Source organism: Nelumbo lutea, chromosome 1, assembly GCF_056320005.1.
Source record: "Nelumbo lutea isolate HS-2025 chromosome 1, American lotus-T2T, whole genome shotgun sequence".
Classification (NCBI taxonomy): domain Eukaryota; kingdom Viridiplantae; phylum Streptophyta; class Magnoliopsida; order Proteales; family Nelumbonaceae; genus Nelumbo; species Nelumbo lutea.
This window is the reverse complement of record NC_142684.1, coordinates 26,777,112-26,804,179: the sequence shown is the minus strand read 5'-3', so window position 1 is coordinate 26,804,179 and position 27,068 is coordinate 26,777,112. Positions and strand designations below refer to the sequence as shown.

At 39.2% G+C, this 27,068-nt stretch overlaps 1 protein-coding gene across 1 annotated transcript; it reads left to right on the top strand.

Moving 5' to 3' along the window:
* The first annotated feature begins 1,158 nt into the window (after positions 1 to 1,158).
* On the top strand, positions 1,159 to 23,297 carry LOC148874048 (ChaC-like family protein). The gene is made up of 8 exons (XM_088963803.1): positions 1,159 to 1,754; positions 1,859 to 1,935; positions 2,593 to 2,646; positions 22,192 to 22,248; positions 22,333 to 22,373; positions 22,471 to 22,542; positions 22,655 to 22,734; positions 22,819 to 23,297. Exons 1-8 carry the CDS (start codon positions 1,646 to 1,648, stop codon positions 22,896 to 22,898), a joined length of 570 nt encoding a protein of 189 aa, XP_088819929.1. The 5' UTR covers positions 1,159 to 1,645; the 3' UTR covers positions 22,899 to 23,297.
* Positions 23,298 to 27,068: the final 3,771 nt, after the last annotated feature.

The following is a 27,068-nucleotide window of genomic DNA, read 5'->3' as shown; positions in this document are numbered from 1 at the left end:
TAAGGGTGGGAGATAGAATAAAATCTCTTTGTTATTTGTTTAAGTAATTTCATATAGAAAAAAAAGATTAAGCAATATGCTTTTGTGATTGTTTATTAATGGTGAAAGTGATCTATGCAAGTTTCATAACACTGTATTTGGTTGCCATGCAATTTTATTTGCCTTAGTCAAATGCTTGGGAATGCAAATAAAAGAATGCAAGTTCTTGTTTAATTTTGTTTTAGATTTTACTTTATTATGTTTGAAGTCTTAACTTAGGTACTGTTTGGCAAGCCTTTTTTGGAAGATCCTCTGGAAGATCTAAAGCCAAAAGACATAGTGCCCATTTGGCAAATATTTTTCAGAATCTGTTGCAAGATCTGACAGTTAAAAGACATGATGAGGTGAGCTTTTGCAAATAGATCTTGAAAGACCAAAAATTGTTTGGTTGAAATATTTTTCATAGATCACTAGAAAGACCATAAAAACTGAAAAGCCATTTCGTAATGTGATGAACACTAATCAGCAGAACACTTTCAAGCAAATTGGCTGAAACATATTGTTACAAAATTCTCTTCCATGATCTTTATATTTGTCAAATATATGTGAAGTTCCATGGGTCTAACTTGGAACTTTTAGTAAGATGTATATTTTTTCGTGGAGAATTTTTCTGTCATGAATTTCATCATTATTGAGTGGGCTTTTTTCTCTTTTGGTTTCAACTTCCAACAGAGAAGGTGCATCAAATTATTGCAAGAACTGCTTTATTTGTTTGCAAACATGGAGGATAGTCAGAAAATTGTGTTGAAGGTGAAAAAAGGAGACAACCCAACATTTGGGTTCTTGATGCATGATCATCTTCATGCATATTTCAAATATTGAATGCTATCAATAAATTATAAACCGAAACTCTGTTATTGATAAAAAAAATTAATTATTAGCTAAAACTGATCATGAATAAACTAAAACTCTGTTGTTAATAAAACAAACCAAATTACGACTTTGATATTGTATATCATGAATAAAATGAATTGAAAATAAGTTCATTGAGACTTGAGCCTTATAACTCTTTAGAAAACATGCAACATTCAAAACAAATAGCAACAGTCATTTAAAGAGATGATTCATCAGGTGGTAACCGTGGTATTAATCAAATTGATAAAAAAAAACCATGGTATTAATCAAAATTATCAAGGGCTCTTTGTTGGTCAAAGCTCTTCGGATACCATCTTTTCCGGTATCATATATTCCCCCCGCCCAAATAGAAAACAAATACTTCAGCTTAATCGTTGACACCCATTGGGAAAGCCAGAATCCGCTGCTCTTCATCCCTCCCGAAAGCACTGCTTTATGGGCTGTTTGCCTCAGTTCCTTTAGCTTATCCGGAGCGCCACAAAGCACGACCAGCTTAGCTCGGCTTAGCCCTCCCAAAGCCACAAAGCGCCCTTTATTGGCGCTGAATAACTTACCAGAACCACGTTGTTCTTCTACGCCTCTGCTGATTGGGTTCCCTGATCCCTCTCCTCTTTACTCTCTGTCTGCAGTTACCAGTTAGTGGGGGGAGAGAGTAACATCCAAGGATCCATCGCCTTGTCTTTCTCTTGGTTCTATTGAACCAAGCAGGCTTCAGTCTTCTTGAAGACGGAGAAAAGCAGCGACATCGAGGATGGTGTTGTGGGTATTTGGATATGGGTCCTTAATTTGGAGAGCTGGCTTTCATTACGATGATCGCCTTGTCTGTTTCATCAGAGGCTATCGTCGAGTCTTCTACCAAGGTCTCTCTCTCTCTCTCTCTCTCTCTCTCTCTCTCTCTACTTGTGTTTGTTTCTTAATACGAAGTTCTCACTGAATTTAATGGTTCGTGTTGGTTACTTGGCAGGCAGCACAGACCATCGAGGGACGCCAGAGTACCCGGGTAGAACAGTGACATTGGATCCTGCAGAGGACGAAATCTGTGTTAGTACCCATGACCCAAATGCCCATTTTCAATTCAATTCCTTCCTGTCTTCTATTAATCTCTCCAACTCAGAATCCAAGGTTGTAAAATCCCGAGTTTGAAGCTGAGGTTATGACCCTTCATTGGTTCCTGTGCAATTACCAATTTCACTGAGCGTGAGAACAGTGTAGAGTATCCTATGAAGAGGCATGCAAAAAAGATTAAAACTTGATTGGGAATAAGAAATATAAATGAGTCTGTGTTAATTGATTGATGTTGAATCTTGAACAAGAAGATCAATTACATACTGATATTACTCAACATGTAAAACAAATAACAACAAAATGACAAACTTTCTGACCAATGGAATTTTCTCTTACAATCATATTATAATCATTTTAGTTATGGTGCTTTACTAAGAGGAGAAAATTTAAATCAAAGTACGATTGGACAAAAACATGGCTGTAGAAAATACTGGATGGCTGCTTTAAGTTCTTGGATTACTTGATTCATTGTGCTAAATATATATATTTTTTCTATCCCACTGAATTAAAGATATATGGGAGAATTGATTTTTCTCATTCTTTCTGTTAGTTTCCTTCAGCTTTATATTCAATACCACTTATGCACTTTTACTTTACATAAAAATCATGTTCTCATCTTTTGCAAGGTTATAGTGGGGAGTTGCTTATAAGGTCTCAGGGGAGGAGGATGAACAGATTGCGTTGGAGGTATGATTTTGAATTGCTTTATCATGACCTATATCTAAAAGTTTTAAGCTTGTTTCTTATGCCAATGCCTTTGCTTTCATTACAAATGATTATTGCCACTCAAGACTCAACAAACAGGTACTGCTTTCTTTACATTTCATTTCTTTTCTCCCTGATATTTTCCTTGCTGCAAATAAAGTATGCCAATTAATATTTTTTGTGAAGATTCTGTTGTACTTATCCATCAGTAAAACAAAGTACTGTAGGCATTCATGTAGGGTTGTAATAATAATGTTTCAAATTCTGACAAAAAAAAGTAGGATGATAAGTCCTATTCAGAAATGTTTCTTACCTTAAATAGAAATTGCAAAGAAAATGAGATCATTCACCATGAGATAGTAAAAGTTATGGGCTTTCTTTGCAAAACATCACATGCACTCAAGGATTAAGAACTTTTAGGTGTCAACGTTCATTATCAAATCTTATTTATAAAAAATTTATGCCTTCATCTTCAGATAAATCGTATGGAATGTGAGAGAATAGCAGAATTGATGTAGGACGGGGTAGGGATCCTACTAATTTAAGATGTGGTTTACGGGGGTAAAAGAAGGGCTTTGGATCTGGGATGAAAAATAAGGGTAGAAAAGCAAGTAGATAGCTTTTTGTCCACTGAAGAATGATCAATAACCTAGAAAGAGAGTCCTGTTATCTATCAAAAAAAAACTTAGAAAGAGAGAGGAGAACTCATAAAAAAAACAAAAAACAAAAAACAAAAACTAAAAGAAAGAGAAAGAGATAGATAGATAGATAGATGGTTGACTACACATTTTAGGGTAGTCGACTATTATCTCTCGGTCTGGTGTTTCATGCCTCAGCTATAAGAATGTGTAGAAGATGAGCAGTGGACTCAAATAACTGCAGTAGGTAGGTGCAAGTAACAACATATTGTAGCTATCAAAAGCAAATGAACAAGGTAGAAAAGTAAAGGCTGCAAACATATTCTTTGTGCAAATGTAATGCAGTTAGTGAGAGTAAGGAGTGTAAGTAGATGCAAAAGCTTCAGGGCAAGAATAGAGAAAAGCACAAAGAAGGAAGAAACAATCGACACATATTTGTATAGAGGTTCACCAAAATCCCTTGCCTATGTCCTCTATCTCAGACACCCTCTGAGGATTTCCACTAAAACAACCAGCTGGGTTTCACGGGCACCAATAAAGCCTTTATAATTGTAGGTTTTTCAAGGCTCCTACATCCTTGGATAGGATAGACTTTGGTGTGCTACCTAAACTCAGTAGGACTTTGAGTGCTTACCCAATCTAAAGTGGTAGATCTTCCTGGTCTCTACCAAACCCCGACTGGTATTCTAGGTTCTGATCAAAACCTTTCCAAGTGTTTTCATCCTTGAACACCATTCCTTTACATTAGATATTACATTGAAGCTCGGATATATGAATATGCCTCTTAGATAGGCTGATGAAACAAACACAAGCTCAAACAGTAGCCCAAATGCAAGATAATACTTTGAAAGAATCAGGGTTCAAATGGTGCAAATCTTCACTCAAAAGCTCTAGGGTTTTCACCTTCCAACCCAAGGGGAACATAGAAGATCTATACTCTTGTAAGCACACAAATCCTTTTGGTTTACTTGCAAAGAATCCTTCCATCTTCACATGATTGCTAGATGTTTCTTCTTCTCACGTATCTTTATAGGTTCAAGAATGTAACTGTTTTTTGGCTGTTATTTGAATGTTGGAGCTCATTAATCCTTTGTTGGTACAATTTCAAAATGTTGTCCAACTTGTTTGAACCATTTCCCAAGGAGGATAGAGCTGTTGGAATTCAAACGGTCTAATAGAAATAATGTGAGAAGTTTTTCTTTGTATTTTAGTTGACTAATACGAGCTGTCAGTTGACTACAATGCTTCTGAATCATTGCTGTTAAGGGTAGTTGGCTGTGCTGTGATTTTTCTCTCTCTTGTCAAGGGTAGTTGGCTATAGATTTTGGCTAGTTGACTAAGTAGTCAATCAAGACTACAATCAGTCTTCAGTTCAAAAGAAAAGAAAGAAGAAATTTCAGAAGAGAAGAAGAAGAGAGGGAGAAAAGAAGAAGCACACAAAGAGATTTTGAAAAGAGAGAGAGGGTTGATTAGTTGATCTGCCGACCCACTCTTAATATTTATATATGTTGACTAATTGTAAAAAGGTTGAATTGCCCTTATTGCTTACATAGAAAATAAACTAATAATAAAGCTGAAATAAGAAGCTGTCATAACAAACTGAAATAACTACCAACTAACACTGACATAACTAATAAAAATAAACTAACAAAAAATATGCTGCCATACGAACACAGTGGGGACCACAGTAGTGGGGTCCACATTAGTGTTCTCTACACTCCCCCTCAAGTTGGGAATAGATATTTGTCATTCCCAACTTGCATAGGTCTGTCTCTAACTTCTTCCTTGGAACAGCCTCGGTGAGAAGATCTGTGAGCTGCATGCTGGAGGTGATATACAGGAGACACTTTTTGAGACGAAACCCTTTCTCTGACAAAATGTCGGTCGACTTCGATATGCTTAGTTCTGTCATGCTGTACCGGATTATGAGCTATATTAATAACAGTCTGATTATCACAATACAACATTAAGAGATTCTCATAAGCAATACCCAACTCCTCAAATAATGACTTCAGCCATAGGATTTCAGCCACATCATTAGCCATAGATCTATATTCAGCTTCAACACTAGAACGAGAAACAACACTTTGTTTCTTACTCCTCTAGGAGACAAGGTTACCTCCTACAAAAGGCACAATATCCAGATGTAGACCTCCTGTCATCAACACTCCTAGCCTAATCAGCATCTGTATAAACGTCTATCTTCATGTGATCATTATTCTTGAATAATATACCTCTACCTGGACATTTCTTCAAGTATGCTAATATCCTCTCAACTGCAAGGAGGTGAATAGTTCTAGGAGAGTGCATATATTGACTGACAACGCTAACTGCATAACTGATGTCCGGTCGTGTGAGATAAAGATAGAGGAGTTTTCCAACTAACCATTGGAACATAGCTTTGTCTTCAAGTGGCTCTCCACCCTCTGCACTGATCTTGTGGTTTTGTTCAATAGGTGTATCTGCAGGTTTAACACCCAACTTTCCAGTTTCTTCCAATAGATCTAGAACATACTTCATTTGAGAAATAAAAATCCCATGTTTAGATCTAGCAACCTCAATACCCATCGTAGCTTTCCCAGATCTTTCACCTTAAGCTTTTGATGGAGGAGTTGTTTAAGAGACTCAATCTCACTGTTATCATTCCCTGTCACTACAATATCATCCACATATACAGCAAGCAAAGTCAAGGAAGAGTCCACTCTTTTAATGAACAATGTATGGTCTAACTGGACCTGTACATAGCCGAATTTTTCAAGGGCTTGTCTGAATCTATCAAACCAAGTTCTGGGGGATTGCTTTAATTCATACAAGGCTTTAGTCAACCGAAAAACCTTCTTTCCCGTCTCTGCATCATAAAATCCAGGAGGTAATTGCATGTAGACTTCTTCTTGTAAGTCTCCATTGAGGAAGGCATTTTTAACATCCATTTGGAACAAGGGCCAAGAATAACTGGCTGCAAGGGATAACAAAACTCTAATAGTGGTCGTCTTTGCTATTGGAGCAAAAGTCTCCAAGTAGTCTATACCATAAGTCTGAGTAAATCCCTTTGCAACTAACCGGGCCTTATACCTGTTAGACAGTTGTATGCCCTTAACTCCAATCAGAATGATGTACATTATGAATTTATTGTAAATGAATTGTAAATGAATAAAGTACATATTTGATTCATGTTCCTGTGGTGTGTTTCTGTGTAATACCCTTAAACTGGACACTCATGAGACTCGTGTTAGTTTAAAATGTTCATAGCCGTTGGATAAATCTGGGGAGATTTATCCTGCCAAGGTTGACATTAGTGTGCTACCAAATGTTGGGGTGGCCTGTCTCAGCCACTAGGGTGAGACCCAAGGCACATGCAGTGTAGGATTAATTGAATATTTGAACCGAACCAGATTTCCAGTATTGCCTTGGACCTTGGAGATTGATGGGCAAAACTGGAAAGTTACACCTGACCCGTAGACTCAATTATGATACTGCTAGATGTCGGATTGGGTTGTCTTTGATATGCCAATTAGTGAGATCCTTAGCGGGGGTCAAAACCTGAGTATGTTGGGACAGTCTAAGAGTTCATCTGAGTGGGTGATCATAGTGACAGGATCAGCCCCTTTGTCGGACAAAGGTAATGATCGAGAATGCACTCTCTGATGGAAACCAAGATTGTCGGTAACCGATTTCAATTGTTGAGATTTGTTTTGCAAAATATATTTTATATGAGATATAAAAGTATATATATTATGGTTTCCAAACGTTTGCAAAATATTTTAATTCCCGGAATCCATGTGAGTAGAGAGTGCAACACTGTTCCTTGCAGCCGAAGGAGAGGTCCTCTCTTGTCGGGCAGTGTTTGATCATTATGGGCTGAGAGGTTAAGTGTAAGACCATTTAGGGTAATACCTGATGGGCTATTCTTGCATCTGCCTACAGTCCCTGGGTGTTACAAGGTGGTTTGGCCTAGGGACCACTTAGGGTAAGTGTTGGGCCCATAGAGCCCATGTGATAGGTTTCAGGGGGTGCACTGTCCATAACAGTGTACTCGGTTAGGCCTTGTAACAAAGGCTGGGCTGAACCCATGTGGCTGATGTGTAGATTAATGTTTGGGTCCCACGCCATACAAGGAAGCTCAACTGGGTAGCAGTTTGGAAGGCTAAGTGAGCACATAACCTTATTGGGCCTGAAGCCCATTTCGAACTGGGCTGATTTGATCAGTTAAATAAGGGGTGAATTCTGAGATTGGATTAGCAGATAGGATTGGGCCTTAACCCTATCCACTCAGAGAGTCCAGATCTAAATGTGATTCAGATCTGGAAACCTCCTAATGAGATTAGGAGAAGGCTAATCTAATTTGTAGATAAGATAAGGGTTTACTCTTATCACTTGAAGGGAGTTCTGATCTAAATATGATTTGGATCAGCAACTTCTAATGGGATTAGGAGCTGATCCCTTTAAGGTTATAAAAAGAGGAGGGGGCGGCAACCTTTAGACACAACAAGATCACCATCTGTCTTCAGAGCTGAAATCACAAAAGAGAGAATTCAGCACATCTGCGAAAATTCTCTCTTGCTGCCTCCTTCCTGCCGCCGCCACACCTGCCAGTTCGATCTCCAGTTCAGTGGGAGAAATCAAGATTGGATTTTGATATCCGTTCCTTGTGAAGGGATTGATAGGAAGCTGTGCTCACGTGTTGTCTTGCTAATTCTTGCGAAGGATTAGGTTCTTGGGAAGAACACTGCTGATTTTGCTCCGTCTTGCACTGCGTCGTCTTTAGTGGGAGCAGTCTTTGGATCCTTCCTTGGGCGTGAACACCTTCGTTGGGAGATATTATTTCTCCGTATCAGGTATATCCTTCTCCTACTGTTTTGTTTAGACCTGGTTCGGTTCTTGGTTCAAGATTGATCATTGAAAAATATGATTTTTCTAAAATAGGGAATACGATTCCTAATAGGATGGAGAGAAATTTTTTGAAATTCGCCCATTCTATTCCGCAAGATTTGGGCGTCCATACGATGGATATCTCATCCCTTCAATGGTATCAGAGCCAGGTTCAAGTCTTGAACCGAATTGGATCAAATCTGAACCTGCGCACATGGGCAGAAGGGGTTCTACCCGATTTGTGCAGATATAAGGTTTTTCTGAAAAATTTGTTTCCAGTTAATGGGCGATTAATCTGAAATTGAATTTTATAAATTTGATCATTATTTAGAACTGTTCTTTATAATTTTCTTGATTTATGGGCTGTTCGTACACATGGAGATTGAAATCTTGATTGGCGCAGTGAACCTGCGATTTTGCAGTTTCTTGATTTATTTTATTTTACATTTGGTTTGTAAAATAATTTTTAAACTGAATGTATATGCATTCGATCTGATGTAATTATAATAGAAATTAGGTTTTCTATTTATTTTTATTTTGGATCGAAGATGGTGGCACAAGGAAGGAGTTTTCGCAGATGGGAAAATCGCTATCTGCGATTTGTAATTTATGAAACTACAAACTATGATCTAACCTCTGTTTTGCAGGATGGATTGTGCGAACAGCCCTATCTGACTGATTCTTGATTATCTTTTATCAGTATTTAATTTCAGATTAATTTCTTGAATTAAATCTTTAATTAAAGATTAAACCCTAGACCCATTCGAACCAGATTAGTCCAAACTGGTTGGACCGAATCTAGGGTTCGATCAAGGCTGAATGTCAGCCCTAATTCTCCCATAAATGGGCCTAAGGATTGATGATTTATTGAATATTTAATTCAGCCCAACCTGTAAAGGCCCAGTTTTAATTTGTTAAAACTGCTAAAAGCCCACCTCGCAGATAAAGCTATATGGATCAAATTGATCAACCCTACTTTCGGCCCATATACCTAGATAATATTAATGGTTAATATTATGGGCTTTACAGATATTAATTGATTGGATCAATTCTTCCCTGCATGTGATGTATGGATGTGTGATGTGTTACGTTCATGGGCCATAAGTGCTTGGCCCATTCTGATTCGATAGTGGCTCTTGCGCACACCATGGTTGAATGCACATCATTGCCACGGTGTCTCTGCTGGTCATTGGATGACCTCCCTCAGTGGTGGGCCCCACACCTCCTGAAGAGGATACGTGCGAAACGCTAGCCGATTTGGGCCCACCGAAATCTGACTTTATGAAAGTCAGTGGGAGCCACTTTGGCTTGACTTAAATCAAACTAGGGCATAATCATTCGTTCCCTCCAGCAAATATGAGTGCATGTGATAGGGAGATTCATGAGATGAACTCTCTAAAGGCCTTCCATCATTAGCATGAGGATGGGTCCTTCAGTAATGAGGAAACACACCAAAAAATGAGCTATCCATTTGCTATTGGGCTTGTCCGAGTGTTTCATAAGATGATAGGGGTGTCATAGACCGATGTGGGAGGGACTTCACCAGAAAATGGGAACTCTCTCATGGTACCTTGGTGTTCACGAATATGATGGGTGAACACTCACTGGACAGAAAGGTTTACCTGAAAATGGCTCTGAACCTTGTTTGACAGAGGCCAAAGGGAAAACTCATATGATGAGTGGATATGATCATTCACAGAAAGGTGGTGGGGTTTTGCAGCTGAAACAGTTGGTTCCATGCACCCTATGTGAGGGAAATCTCAGAGATAAACAAATAGAAATGAAACATAGATTAAAAGCCATATCTATGTAATGAAAATGAATCAAATTAGGTTGTGGACTAATGTTTGCTGTTTTACCAGAAAATGGCAAATGGACAATTTGCAAAGCTTCTTGATGACAACAAGCTTAAGGGCCCGAACTATGCCGATTGGTACCGTAACCTCATGCTGGTCCTAACATCTGAAAAATTGGATAAGGTAGTTAAAAATCCTGCCCCGGAGCGTTCGAGCGACAGGGCTTCTGAGGCCAGAAGGAGGGAATTCCAAGATTGGGAGGATAAAACCTCCCTAGCCCGCTGCTATGTCATTGCCTCTCTAGACAATCCGATACAGAGGCAGTTCGATCAGATTGAACTAGCCAAGGACATATTGGATAGTTTGAAGACAATGTACGAAGAGTAGAATCTTTCTACTCGGCAGAAGGTCTTGAAACAGTTCATGACCGCTCAAATGTCCAAGGGGCAACAGGTTCACGACCATTGTCTTCGGATGATGGGATATATCAATGAACTTGAAGCTCTTGGATCCGAGCTAGATCTTGGCACGCAAGTGGATGCCATCCTTAACTCTTTGCCTCCTTCCTTCAACCCGTTTATAATGAATTACAATATGAACAAGCTGAATGTTAGCGTCCAGGAACTTAGCAACATGTTGTAGAGGGCCGAGGATTTAATTAGGAAGGATGAGCCTGTGGCTATGCTTGTCGAAGCTAGCAAATCGGGCAAGAAAAAGAGGAAGGCAAAGAAGCCTCAGAAGAAAGCTGCCAAACCCAAGAAGCAGAAGAAAGACAGGGCATTGGATGCATGTCACTTCTGCAAACAGATCGGCCACTGGAAGAGGAATTGTCCTCAGTACTTGGAATCCAAGAAAGGTAGGTTCGAATCTTGTGTCATAGAAACCAATTTATTGGTGGCTTCTGCGTCCTGGTGTATTGACTCCAGGGCTTCAACTCATGCGTGTAACTCACTGCAGGGGTTCAAGGTAAGCAGAAGGCTGAATGAAGGCGAAGTGATGCTCTACTTGGGGAATTCTGTAAGTGTTGCAGCTACAGCGATAGGAACCGTAGAGTTACTTTTTAGAAGAATTCATTGTACTTAAAAATTGTCTTTTTGTGCAAAATTTAAGAAGAAATTTGATTTCTGTCTCAAAACTGTGCGGATGAATATTTTGTTTTTTCTAGTAATACGATTACTATTAAAAGAAATAACAGATTCATCGCATATGGGGAACTGGAGAGCGGTCTCTATGTTCTACATCATTCTCTAGAAACTGACATAGCCAAAACTACGTCGGTTGATATCCCCAAGAAAAGAGTGCGTGATACAATTAATCCCACGTGCCTGTGGCATTACCGACTTAGTCATATCGGTATTGACCGAAACACAAGACTGGTAAAGGATGGTCCTTTGGATTTTCTAATTGTAGAAAATCTTCCCACTTATGAGCCTTGCCTTCATGGTAAAATGACAAAGAGGCCACGGTAAACCTGAAAGATGTACAGGTACGCTTGACCTTATACATACTGATGTATGTGGTCCCTTGAGTGTTAGGACCCGTAACCAGCACGTGTACTTCATTACATTTACCGATGATTATTCTCGGTATGGTTACGTGTACCTAATGAGACATAAGTCTGAATCCTTTGAAAAGTTCTAAGAGTTCAGACAAGAGGTCGAGAAATTAAGATCCTTCGATCAGATCGAGGTGGCGAGTATCTCTCTGACAAATTCAGGGACTACCTAAAGGTCAACGGGATAGTATCACAGTTGGCTCCTCTTGCTACACCACAACTTAACGGTGTTTCAGAGAGGAGGAATAGGACCTTATTGGATATGGTCCGGTCACTTTTCGTCGGTTTAGAATTACCCACATCTTTTTGGGGATACACATTAGAGACTGCGATATACATGCTGAACCGGGTTCCAACCAAATCAGTTCTGAAGACTCCCTATGATCTTTGGACCGGAAAGAAACCAAGTGTACGACACTTGAAGATTTGGGGTTGTCTAGCACACGTTAAAAGAACGAGTCCGGACAAATTGGAATCCAAGACTAGCTGTTGCCTATTTGTAGGCTACCCAAAAGGTTCTGTAGTTACCTATTCTATGATCCAAGTGAGCAGAAGGTGTTCTGCAGTCGAGATGCACAATTCTTGGAAAATGATTACATCTTGGACAATCATCATCAGGAAATTGTTCTTGATGAGAAGAGCTCGGATGTAGTGGGAGGTGTCCCACAAGTTCCAGGTAATGACCAACCTAGAAGATCTACTCGGGTATCCAGGCCACTAGTCCATTTTGGCTATGACCAGGATAGTTACCTGGTGGAAAGCCTTGACTAGTGAGGAGGATCCCGTGACTTATGCGGAAGCTATGTTGGACATAGACTCCCTTAAGTGGGTAGATGCCATGAGAGCTGAGATGGACTCAATGGAGACCAATGGAGTCTGGACTCTAGTAGATCCGCCCCCTGGGGTAAAAGAAACTGGTTACAAATGGATTTACAAGAGGAAGAAGGGCCCCGATGGCAGGGTTGAGACCTACAAAGCTCGTCTAGTGGCGAAAGGGTACACTCAGAAATAGGGCATCAATTATGAGGAAACCTTTTCGCCTGTGACCATGCTCAAGTCCATTAGGATCCTGCTAGCTGTAGTAGCATACCATGACTATGAGATTTGGCAAATGGATGTCAAAACTGCGTTCTTGAATGGAGATTTTACTGAAGATATCTATATGCAGTAGCCGCAAGGCTTCATAGCTGCAGGTCAAGAACACATGGTGTGTAAATTGAATAGATCCGTATATGGACTTAAGCAAGCTTCTGGGAGTTGGAACATCCGATTTGACTCTACTGTCAAAACGTTTGACTTTGAGCAGAATCCGGATGAGCCTTGTGTTTGTAGGAAGACCAGTGGAGACAATGTTACGTTCTTGGTTCTGTATGTAGACGATATTCTACTCATTGGGAATGATGTAGGAATGTTGACTACGGTGAAAGTGTGGCTTTTACAGCAATTCTCCATGAAAGATCATGGAGAAGCTTCCTATATACTGGGTCTTCGACTCTATAGAGATAGATCGAAGCGGATAATAGGATTATCCCAATTTGCTTACGTTGACAAAATTGTCAAGAGATACACCATGGAGAACTTCAAGAAGGGAAATGTTCCTTTCAGGCACGGAGTCACTCTCTCCAAGAAGATGTCTCCCAAGACCTCTGAGGAGATTGAGGGCATGAAGGACGTTCCCTATGCCTCAGCCGTAGGGAGCATCATGTATGCCATGCTGTGCACTCGACCTGACATTGCTCAGGCAGTGAGTGTAGTAAGCAGATTTCAGGCCAACCTAGGGCAGGAGCATTGGATTGTTGTGAAAAACATACTTAGATACCTCCGAAAAACAACAAAAGAGTTTTGTCTAGTATTCGATGGTAGTTCACTACAGATCCAGGGGTATACTGATGCCGATTTTCAATCAGATCCAGATGATAGAAAGTCTACATCTAGATATGTTTTCACGATAGGATCGTGTGTTGTTTCCTGGAAAAGCAACAAACAGGGGTCCACGGCAGACTCCACAACCGAAGCCGAATACATTGCCATAAGTGAAGCTGCCAAGGAAGTCGTGTGTATGAATAAGTTCATTCACGAATTGGGAGTAGTTCCATCCAACACATCACCCATCCCGTTGTTGTATGACAACAATGGAGTGATTGCTCAGGCTAAGGAGCCACGAGCCCACTCGAAGTCGAAGCACATCGAGAGGAAGTACCACGTACTGCGGGAGATTGTTGGTAAAGGGGATGTCTTGATTCAGAAGGTAGCGTCAGCGGAGAATGTAGTAGACCCATTGACTAAGCCACTGACACAGAAAGAGTTCAAGAAACACGTGGAAAGTATGGGATTCCGGCTTATAGCAGATTGGACCTAAGTGCAAGTGGGAGCTGTTAGACAATTGTATGCCCTTAGCTCCAACAGAATGATGTACATTATGAATTTATTGTAAATGAATTGTAAATGAATAAAGTACATATTTGATTCATGTTCCTGTGGTGTGTTTCTGTGTGATACCCTTAAACTGGACACTCATGAGACTCGTGTTAGTTTAAAATGTTCATAGCCGTTGGATAAGTCTAGGGAGATTTATCCTGCTAGGGCTGACACTGGTGTGCTACGAAATGTTGGGGTGGTTTGTCTCAGCCACTAGGGTGAGACCAAAGGCACATGCAGTGTAGGATTAATTGAATATTTGAACCGGACCAGATTTCCAGTATTGCCCTGGACCTTGGAGATTGATGGGCAAAACTGGAAAGTTACACCTGACCCCTAGTCTCGATTATGATACTGCACTAGATGTCAGATTGGGTCGTCTTTGATATGCCAATCAGTGAGATCCTTAGCGGGGGTCAAAACCTGAGTATGTTGGGACAGTCTAAGAGTTCATCTGAGTGGGTGATCATAGTGACAGGATCAGCCCCTTTGTCGGACAAAGATAATGATCGGGAATGCACTCTCTGATGGAAACCAAGATTGTCGGCAACCGATTTCAATTGTTGAGATTTGTTTTGCAAAATATATTTTATATGAGATATAAAAGTATATATATTATGGTTTCCAAACGTTTGCAAAATATTTTAATTCCCGGAATCCATGTGAGTAGAGAGTGCAACACTGTTCCTTGTAGCCGAAGGAGAGGTCCTCTCTTATCGAGCAGTGTTTGATCATTATGGGCTGAGAGGTTAAGTGTAAGACCATTTAGGGTAATACCTGATGGGCTATTCTTGCATCTGCCCACAGTCCCTGGGTGTTACAAGGTGGTTTGGCCTAGGGACCACTTAGGGTAAGTGTTGGGCCCATAGAGCCCATGTGATGGGTTTCAGGGGGTGCACTGTCCATAACAGTGTACTCGGTTAGGCCTTGTAACAAAGGCTGGGCTGAACCCATGTGGCTGATGTGTAGATTAATGTTTGGGTCCCACGCCATACAAGGAAGCTCAACTGGGTAGCAGTTTGGAAGGCTAAGTGAGCACATAACCTTATTGGGCCTGAAGCCCATATCGAATTGGGCTGATTTGATCAGTTAAATGAGAGGCGAATTCTGAGATTGGATTAGCAGATAGGATTGGGCCTTAACCCTATCCACTCAGAGAGTCCAGATCTAAATGTGATTCAGATCTGGAAACCTCCTAATGAGATTAGGAGAAGGCTAATCTAATTTGCAGATAAGATAAGGGTTTACTCTTATCACTTAAAGGGAATTCTGATCCAAATATGATTTGGATCAGCAACTTCTAATGGGATTAGGAGCTGATCCCTTTAAGGTTATAAAAGGAGGAGGGGCGGTAGCCTTTAGACACAACATGATCACCATCTGTCTTCAGAGCTGAAATCACAAAAGAGAGAATTCAACACATTTGCGAAAATTCTCTCTTGCCGCCTCCTTCCTGTCGCCGCCACACCTGCTAGTTCGATCTCCAGTTCAGTGGGAGAAATCAAGATTGGATCTTGATATCAGTTCCTTGTGAAGGGACTGATATGAAGCTGTGCTCACGTGCCGTCCTGCTAATTCTTGCGAAGTATTAGGTTCTTGGGAAGAACATTGTTGATTCTGCTCCATCCTGCACTGCGCCGTCTTTAGTGGGAGCAGTCTTTGGATCCTTCCTTGTGCGTGAACACCTTCATTGGGAGATATTATTTCTCCGTATCAGGTATATCCCTCTCCTACTGTTTTGTTTAGATCTGGTTCGGTTCTTGGTTCAAGATTGATCATTGAAAAATATGATTTTTCTAAAATAGGGAATACGATTCCTAGTAGTATGGAAAGAAATTTTTTGAAAATTTCCCATTCTATTCCGCAAGATTCGGGCGTCCATACGATGGATATCTCATCCCTTCAATACCTTTCAATGGAACCATCGGCGTTATGTTTCACAGTAAATACTCATCTACATCCAACCGGTTTCTTTCCTTTAGGACGGTCAACTAGCTCCCAAGTATTATTCCTCAGAAGAGCATCCATTTCAACCTTCATTTCATCTTTCCACTCAGGAACTGACAAGGCTTCCTGCACTGTTCTGGGAATAGGAATATCAGCAATGGATGTGAGAAAGGACCTATAAGAGGGGGACAGGTGATCATAGGACAGGAACTGGGAAATGTAGTGAGCTGTGGATGTGGTGCAACACCGTTTGCCTTTACGGACTTCAATGGGGAGGTCAAGGTCATCCAAAGGAGGTAAAGTAGCAACAGTGGAAGGTATCTCAGTGGGACTTGGATCTGATAAAGGGACTGTGGTACCTGGATCTGGATCTGTAAAAGGAACTGGGGCTGGCTTGGACTGCTGATGACCAAAATCAGCCTGCCTCCACCGCTTGTGATAGACTCTCGAATCCTGACACCTCTGACAACCTTCCATATTACATCCCTCATCACTCAATGGAATATGTAAAGGAACTTCTGATGAGTTAACCCCACTCTCACTACTCTCCCCCTGAGGAGAAACCCTAGGGTAATAGGGTACCTTCTCAAAGAAAGTAACATCCACCGAGACAAATCTCCTCCCAGAAGTAGGTTCATAGCAGCAATAACCCTTTTGAGTTTGTGCATAACCGAGAAAAATACATTTGGAGGCCTTAGGATCAAATTTGGAACGATGAGGTCCAAGAATCTAAACAAAGCAAATGCAACCAAAGGTTTTAAGGGGAATAGTAAACAATTCTTTATCGGGGTATAGAAGGGTAAATGGAGGCTTCTTGTCAAGAACCCGTGAAGGAACTCGATTAAGGAGATACACTTCTGTAAGAATAGCATCTCTCCTAAAACGAATAGGCACATTGGAGTTAAACATAATGCTTCTAGCCACCTCCAATATGTGCCTATTCTTCCTCTCAGCAACCCTATTTTGCTGTGGTGTATAAGGACAAGTACTCTGGTGAATAATCCCATGATCAAGCAAATAAGAGGCTAATGGGTTGGTAAAGTATTCTTTCGCATTATTGGATCTAAAGATTTTGATTTTGACCCCAAACTAGGTTAAAATCATCTGATGAAAGATCTGGGTCAAAGCAGGAACCTCATCTCGAGAACGCATAAGGTAAATCCAAGAAAACGGGTGTAATCATCAACAAACAACAAGAAATATCTATACCCCCCATAGAAGTGATGTGATACGGGCCCCAGACATCGGTATGCACAATATCAAAAGAATTACTACTTCTTTTATTACTCAAGGAATAAGATAAAATACAATGCTTTGCAAGCTCACAACTCTCACATCTCAAATTTGACATCTGAACAGACTCAAACAAATTTGGAAACAAACTCTTCAAAGACCGAAAGGATAAATGACCCAACCGATTATGCCAAAGCATAACCTGACTAACAGACTGAGAAACAAAAGACTTTCTATCTTCACGATCTTCCCAATGAGAACTCTCTCCAAGCAGATAGATCCCATTCGTCTCACGACCAGTCCCAATCACCTTCCTTGTCTCCAAGTCCTGAAAAACACATCGGTCAGGGAAAAAAGTTACTGAACAATTCTGATGTTTTTTAATACTACTAACTGAAAGCAAGTTAATATCAAGCTTAGGAACATGTAGAACTGAAGATAAGGAAATGGTATTAGACAACTTGATGTCTCCCTTTCCAGAAATCGGAACAAGGGAACCATCAACAATGGACACTTTATCTCTACCAGAAGATAAGTGATAGGTAGTGAACAGTGATGGCAAGCTAGTCATATGGTCAGATGCACCTGAGTCTATTATCCAACAATGTTTAGTGTTACCTGGAGATGAAGCATGGTAAGATGAGGCCCGAGTACCTGAATGAGCAAAGGCTGATGTGAGAGGAGCTGATGGTGGCTGAGATGATTGAGCTGAATTCCCAACTTCCTTTTCCAACTGAGTTAGGGCAGCCCGGACAGCAGCTAGGGTGTCTAGAGGCATGTCTTTTGTGCCCGATGAGGATGTAGAATCGGTATTAACAGCCATATGAGCATTACCCCTTTTGTCCTCAGTTTTGCTGGAATTAGATGAGGGTGTAGCTTCCAACATGTGTCTTTAGTATGCTTAGGTTTCTTGCAATGTTCACACACTAGATCCCGCTTATCTTCCTTCTTTATAACCCTCTCTGTATCACCTCTATACTTAGGTTTAACCGCTGCCAAGGCTGGTGGGAAGGGCTGATGCTGCATCATAACCTTTATCCTAGTCTTTTTACTATGCACCAAGGAGTAGGCTTGAGATAAGGTCACACTGTCCCTTGTTAGTATTTGCTGTCTCACAATATCATAGTCAGGATTCAGACCAGCTAGGAATTCAAAAACCCTATTAGTCTCAACTTGCTTTCTATGAGTCTGTGCATCCTTCTGACTTTCCCACTCAAGTGTTTCTAGGTGGTCAATTTCATGCCACAAAGATTTCAAGGTAGAGAAGTAAACCAAGACTGGTTTCTCTCATTTCTTAAGGTTGTTAACCTCACACTTCAATTCATAAGCCCTAGCAACATTAAGGGGTTGGGAGTAAGTCTCTTTCATGGAATCCTAGATTTCTTTGGCTGTTTTTGCCTACAAATAGTTCCGGCTGATATGTGGCTGCATAGAGTTGCACAACCATGTCATAACCAAATAGTTCTCCTGAACTCATTTGGTATAAGTTTGGTCCTCCTTAGTTGGTTCTTTCACATCTCCCAACAAGTAGTTGAGTTTTCCTCTACCCCCAATGGCCATCATGGCCGATTGAACCCATTCTAAGTAGTTTGATCCATCAAACTTCACAGTTGTAATCTGAAAGACATTCTCAGACATGTTACCAGAATTGCTAGTCCCAAAAACACCTTCCCCCTGATTCTTGAACTCCATTCTTGGTCAAGAATTAATAATAAAAAACCTTTTAAAACTATTGTAATAGAAAACAACACCCAAACAACTGATAACAGCCGGCCTAGGTCTTCCAAAGAACAAAGAAAACAGAATTCTTTATGAAACCAGTTCAAAATCTGATCTGAAACCAACAACAGTTCTGAATTTTAGGGTTTTCTCTCAAAACCCTAAAGGAAGAAAACAGATTTTCCAGACGCACCTCTCAGAATAGACCAAGATTTTTTCCGACGTTATTCTCAAGAAAAAACTTACTTTATGAAAGAAAATTTCTGGCCGCCACCTTCTGTCTGATGCAAAACCCTAATCTTGAGGATCTGAAGCCTTTTCTAATTCTTCCTGACTACTGGAACTCTCCCAGCCTTCTACAATCTTCTTAGTAGTAGCCGCACACTACCAATAACCTCCAAGAATCAGCCGATCGTCCTTCTTTGTTGAAAAACTTCTAAAGCTAGGAAATTCTCATGTAGTCAATCTAATTAGACTAACATAAGAGCTCCTAAGTCGGCTCTGATACCAAGTAGTTGATCAAGACTACAATCAGTCTTGAATTCAAAAGAAAAGAAAGAAGAAATTTCAGAAGAGAAGAAGAAAGGGAGAAAATAAGCACACGAAGAGATTTTGAAAAGAGAGAGAGGGTTGATTAGTTGATCTGCCGACCCACTCTTAATATTTATATATGTTGACTAATTGTTAAAGGGCTGAATTGCCCTTATTGCTTACATGGAAAATAAACTAATAATAAAGATGAAATAAGAAGCTGTAATAACAAACTGAAATAACTACCAACTAACACTGACATAACTAACAAAAATAAACCAACAAAAAATATGCTGCCATACGAACACAGTGGGGTCCACATCAGTGTTCTCTACAGACTACATGCACTATTCACAGCATTTTACTGTACAAAGTAGTCTACTACTTTGATAACTTAAACCTTAGAACACTTAGAGATTTGTATTCTAAAATGCTTGGTAATCAATCTCTTAGGCTTCCAAACATGATTTTTTCACATTCTTAACTCAATTAAAGTCTATGAAAGCCCAGGAACCACACACAACTTTAGCCATTTGGTCTCTAAGGTAGGGTCAACACTAATTTCTTTAAAACTAAGACAAATCCATAAGCAGCATAAATTTATGTGAATCTTAATAGATTCACATAAATTTAAGAACAAGATGTAAGCTATCATCATGGATGGAGGTAATGGCATCAAAGGTTGTGATTAAATTGTGGAATGTAATGACTTGGCCCCACAAGAGGTTAAGGCTTTTAGAGAGTTGGAGCAAAAGAGTAGGATGAAAGAGAAAATAAGTAAATCAGCTGGTGGTCTTATTTTTGACAATATGGAGATCCAACAGAGGGTGACTCTTGTTGGGGTTGGTGGGGACTGTTTAGGAGGGGGCGAGAAGGATGTGATGGCTTTGGAGACATAGAGGAGAAGTGATAGTTCTAGGAGTTTGAAAGAAGCTGAGAAAGCTCCTAATGTAGGTAGACGTTTCAGAAGTCGAAGAACCAGCATCAAATTCAGGTTTCAAAGGTGTTTGCCAAGCACATTAGAGCAAGTAACAAGGAAATAAATGGAACCAAGACATAACTTTCTTTTGATCTAAGTTCTAGAAAACTTGTCCAAATTCATCCAGGTTTGCCAAAATAATCTTTCAGTGGGTCTTGGCTCAAACAAAATTAAGTCTAGGTCCATCATATAATATTGACTTAAGCCCAAATTCACTTAGTATACTTTAAAGAACTAGATTGAAAGAAAAATGCCTAAGTAAAGATTAGGCTATCAAGGGCTTTGTTAATATGTTGGGTTAGAACACTAAAAGCTACAAACTTACAAGCCAATCAATGCAACTTATCTCTCTTCAATGTATGGCCCCATGGTAACACAATGGATGCCCATATGCTCAAAGAGAGAGGGAAGGAGGGAATCAACCCAAAACAAAAAAAAAAAAAAATGCATACTAAATGGTCAACCATTTCAAATAAATAATAAGAAAAACACTTAAAACCTCATGGAATTTTCATTGGATGCCTGAAATACTTGAGCTCGGTTGGAAACTTGGGATTAGCTTGGATTATTATGAAGACCATGAAGGCACTTCAAATCAAATATGTAGCTAGAATGAAATAGATGTGGTACCATAGTTGTCAAGGTGATGCCTAGGAACCTAGGCAACGTCTAGTGCCCATGAACCATGGAGGGTCATCCTATTTAATTGCCAAGCTAATTTGTACATGGCACTATGAAATATTTTTATATTCTTTTTTAAGATTATAATGATAAAATAGACATTACTAAACTAAAATATTCATTTTGTGGGTTTATATATTAGTTTCTTTTTTATTATTTTCTTATTTTTAGGTTTCAATTAATACATGTGTTGGTATATGCTGTCTTGAACCCTCAAAGACTTTGAAACTTGAACCAATATGCAGGGAAGAACTTAAAATCTTGTCTAATCAACACAATCTTCTTCCACCTTTTCTTTTCTTCTTTTCCTAGGAGAAAAGAACACATAAAACATATTCTTTTCTTTTTCTTTGTTTTTCTCCAAAACTAACGCTAGAAATATGTTCCTGATTTTCTGGTTTCAAAGATGTGATTTCCTGTTGCTAATTTGATATCATGTTCAACAAAATATACATTCTGAACAAATAGGTTCTTTGGCCTTGTATCTTATGTTTCGGATCCAAGTCTATTTAAATGCATACAACACAGAGTAGTAAACCACATCTTCTGGTGGAAAATTAATGATCCATCTCGTAAATCTGAGATTCTTTTTGGACTCTGAAGTTTTAATTGTGAAAATCAAGAACCCATACTGGATGTACAACACAAGGATTCACCAAACCAAACTGTAACTTTTCAATTGCCTATAGAAGAAACTCTAAGAGGTCTGTGAATGTTGATGCTAATCCCTGATCTAGTAGGTCTTAGTAAGGTTAGTTTCATGAAGATTCAGTTTCTTTATGGGGAAATGAAATTGAAATTATGAAACTTCAGCCTGAAAATTCTCAATTGAAATTTTAAAATTTGACTGAATATTAGTGGGTTTTGTTCCTATCCATGGTTTTGCACCTATCAAATTACCCAAGACACTGTTAATCTATCTGGCGTTCATGAATAAGGAATGAAGTATTCATATGCACAATTCATGCAGTAATAAGTCATTTATTATTAAAGAGCTTCTCTCCTGTTTACAACATCTTGCATTCCTATGCACCAACTCAGTCCTATGTTTGCATCACTTATCTCTCAGTGTTCATATGTACAGCTAAAAATGATGTTTTACTATTGTCATGCCAACTGTTTTTAATTATTATATTCTTCCTGTGGTGGTCTGACATGAAGTATTTAGAAGTAAGGGAGAAGCAGTATGATGTGAAGGCTTATCTTGACGTCTTTACTGTAAGTTATGTAAATTTTATTGGAATTCCATTTTTTTAGGATTGTCATCATGTAATTTAATGTGCAAACATAAAATGGTTTCAGGATCTAGAGTCTACAACTCCCGAAGTCTCTGGGGTAATGGTGTAAGTATTAGAAAGGACCATGCCCTTACATGATTGTTAAACTCTTCCCTCCTAAAAGGGGTGCAATTAGATTCCTTCTCACACTTATCCCATTTAGGTACATAGCATCATCAGACAAGATGTCCAATAAGAATTACTTGGGCCCTGCATCACTAGAAGAGATGGCCAAGTATGCTAATCCTTGTTTTCTTATTCTGCCCCATTTTTTTTTATACGCAATCCTTTCTTGGTGGTACTGCATTCTCATTTTCTCACCAATACTTATACTTTGTCTTATGCAGCCAAATTGTCCATGCAGAAGGCCCCTCGGGACCCAATAGAGACTATCTTTTCCATCTTGAGAAAGCTCTTCTTCAATTAGGTAAATATACTTCAGATCTTGAATTGAAAGCTAAAGTCTGATTCTTGTTTAATTATTCTTTCTAGTAACTTTTAACGCATGTAGGATGTGAAGATAATCATGTCATGGAACTTGCGAAAGTAGTTAGACAAAAGCTCTCACAGAGCAAGGAGACGGATTCATGACCAGTGCAGAGTATGCATCTGGGGCTTGTTGAGCCTCCATGATTGTTTTATTTTCAAAGTTGATGTGCAATAACAACATTGTTTGTGCAGAACACTACTCAGCCCATTATTAGCTGCCCAAGAAAGTAAAATACTAGATTCCTTGAGTTCATTGCATATTTATCCTCCATTGTGATAAAAATTTCTCATGGTTATGGTATAGGATTCTCTGAAAAATTATCTGCTTTGCTGATATCAGGATCAGGAACACCAGATTGAGCTTCAGTAGTTCTAGTAATTGTTAAATGCATGATTGTATTAGCACATAAACTTCATACATATATCGTGATTCATGAGGATCAAGTGTTAAATTTCTGAACTCCAGAGAAATTCAATTTCATGAAATTGCTTGGCATTGTACTTTCATGCTTCGATAGAATTTACCATGGATAGTGTAAATTGTAGTTGTCATCAATTCCACTCTATGATCCAATATTGCAGGTAACATTTCTGGGTTATTAGCACATGAATTTCCTAGATATATCATGATTCATGAGGATCAAGTGTTGCATCTCTGCACTCACTCATGAATGCAATTTCATGAAACTTTGGTATTCTACTTTCATGTTCCCATGAATAGAGGTGTAAATTGCGGTCCAGTATAGTGGTTGAACCGTCGAACTATCGACTCGAACAACGATTTTTTGCTGTTTTTTTTTTTTTTTTAATTTATTATTTTTTTGTCTGAGAGGGCCGTCTGTTTGGTTCAAACGGTCAGACTGTTCAACCCGGGAACCGGACCCTAAAACGATTCCTTGTCCGATCCTGTTTTAAAAACCTTGCTTAAAATAGTACATATTTTCTTTCTCAAATAGAAGCATCATTCTTTTGGAGACGTTTCTATCTATTCTCAATAGAAAAACATGACCTCCAAATAGTAGTTACCTCGATTGGTGGTAGTAATCTTCCTTGAAAAGAGGAAAAAAAACTCATTTCAAATGCAAGATTCATATGGGTTGTTTTTTTAGAAATAAAACGTGATTTATCACTTAAATTAAATAATATATATAACTAAATTACAGAACGGAAAAGAAACTAACAGGAATTGAAACCTTACTGGTCGTTGCATTGAGCAGGAGTTCGGCAGATCCGAACTCATTGAGTAGTTAGGACACTAGTTATGGAGAAAAATGATTAACCCCAGTCCGAATGATCCAGAATTGTGGTCCAACCAACCCTTCCACTACTGAGGTACGGTTGTAGGATTGAAGGATCTTGTATACCACATCTACAGCTGAAAAAGACTAAACATATTTTCCAAAATGTGGAGTTGCCTATAGTGAACCGCAATGTGGATATCGTCCAGTTCGAGCTGGACCAATGAGTCAATGTAATATTCAACTTGGTCCTTCTTCCCACTCTGGGAGGTTTTGGCTCTGGGACCGATGGTTTAGATCCCATGAAAACAAAGTATTCTCTGCGTCACAACGAGACCTTGAGAAAGAGAGAGAGAGAGAGAGCTTAATCAACATAATTTAGTATTTTGTTTGAAGCTATAAGGCAATTCTGTTCAACAACAAAACTAGTTACATTGTTCAGTCTCAATAAGATGAGAAATAATAGAAGGGATAACTGTCAATGTTTGGAGGTGTTATCCAAGGTTCAAAGCATCAATACAGGCCGATACGCTGTCGGCCTGTATTGGTATTTTTTTGAAGTTTTATTTATATTTTTCAAAATCAGTTCAGAGGGGTCAGCTTAATGCCCGACTACCCTCTGAACCATGGTCTGACCCGATACAACCCCTGGAGAGTAGAGATGAGCTGCTGAGGTGGTGGTGATAACCAATGAGTGGAGATGAAGGCACGAAAACCATGCTGCAAATTAGGTGAATGGTTCACAGTGGCACACGCATAACGCAGAGTCAAAAAATCTTATTTTCAAGCACAATTCTGGATATGCCAACAAATGTAAAGAGCCTTCCAAACTATAGAATCATTGGTAATATCATGGTTTTGAAAACCAGACTGGATTGGATGGTTGGACCAGTTAATCTAGGAATTAGTCAGGCAATTGGTTCCATTTCACCTTAAAACTGTTCTTGGGCCAACAATTGTTGATTTGGTTAGCGAACCATTAATCTGGGTGGTTGAACCATTAAACCACCAACCCGGATAACGTTTTTTTTGTTATTTTATTTATTTTAATTATTTTTGAAAATTTTATTATTATTTTTTTAAATCAGAATGGGCCATCTTTTCGAACTAGAGAATTAGTCCCAAGACAGTTTTGTATCCGGTCTGTTTTTTAAAACCTTGGATAATATGGTTTGAGCCATCAAGTGAATATCACAAATTGAACCACGTATCGAACTTCCAAGTTCCAATCAGCATGGACCTCCGTTTAACAATTCAAGGACCCATTTGAGAACAACTGGACATAATAGACTGTCACGACTCACGAATCTCAAACTGACTGTTGGGCTGATGATTCATAACAAACCACCCTATAGACTCCAATATTCAGGTAAAGGAAAACCTATGATGTCAGACAGATAATGGTCCATGTCAGTTAATGGTTTGACTGGGTCTCATGCTCACAATGACACAAGCATTGAACTCAGTTTGGAAAGAGTACAAAAAGAAATATGTAGAGTGCAAAATCTTCTAATTAATAGTGCAAGGACCGTTTTAACAACTTGTATAGGAATATCTCCCCATTCCCATGAAATAAAATAGTCCCAATGCAAAGCTGTGTAAAGGCTGTTCGAACGGGTATTGCACTGACTGAAGCCGTTCTCTATTTTGTATGCAATTTTACTGTACATATTTCTATTTGTACTCTTTTCAAACTGAGCCTAACAGACAATGTAACGAATCAGTGAATCACCTGGTTTTGTCATCGATTCACCGGTCACAAGATTTTGGCCCACCGGTTTATTGGTGGTCTAATTTTCAATTTATTGTAGCTGACTAGCTGATTGGAAATTTTGAAAGGGTACTAACCTCTACGCTCTGTTTATTTGGCCCACCGGTTTATTGGCGCTCTAACCTCTACTCACACTAATGTCGCAACTTGCAAAAAAAACCTCTCGAGATAAATGGATGAGCCTGGATCTCGTGCAAACAATAATTCTGCGCACAAAATTCTTACATCAGGAAGATCTCTCGTAGGTACATTTTCTTTATTTATTATTTCTTTTTTGAATCTGATTCAGGGGGATCGGTTTAAGACCCATTTACACCTTGAACCATTGTCTGACCCGAAATATCCCCCTCAGGGCATATAAAGAAGGCCCCAATACGATACACATTGGCCTGATACGTATCAAAATTTTAAATTTACATACATATTAAAATTACAGGGAGATGTTCCCAATATATTAGTGTGTACAGAGTTTTTGCTTGCAAAAAATCCCTTCGCCAACTTGTAACTCCAGCCATAAACCATTGATTTAAAATACCAGATAGAAAATCAGAATGATGGATCTCACACTCTTTCAATTATCGGCAAATTGATTTATTTTTAGCCCTTTTATTAACATATTTTTTTTGACAACTGTAACAGATTGTTTTCCCAAAATCAAACATTCTGAGAAAGGGTGATATGGTTGAAAATCATATCATTTTTTTAAATGATAATATTTTTTTTTTTAAACCACAATGCAAAAGAGGCTGCTGGCTGCTTAATCCTTGTTCATTTTTCTTAAACCATATTTTTTCTATATTATCATCAATATCCGTGCGTATCAATATGACCAATTCTATGTTTTTTCTATATTATCAGCATTATACCAATATTCATGCATCCTTTCGTCTCCATGGTCACCAACATGGATGTGATAATATTTTAATCCTTGATACAGTCATCATCAAACGGAAATATTATGCCAACACCCCCTAAATTTAACGGTGGTTTAAGGATCAAGGTAACGAATGAAAATTACTCCAATATTTAAACGAGTAATACCAGTAAACAAGAATGATGCCTTTGTCACCGACTCTGTTTTCCTCACCCAACGTACAAGGTGGACCCTTATGAAGACAGTCTAATTTTATCTTCTAGTGTGTCTTTTCAGGTTCGACGATGCTCATTGGTCAAAGAATCCAAGAATTGCACAGAACTGGATGTTCACCACCATTATTTCTCTGTTAAACTCCGTTTGGTCATGGGATGTACCACCCACGTATC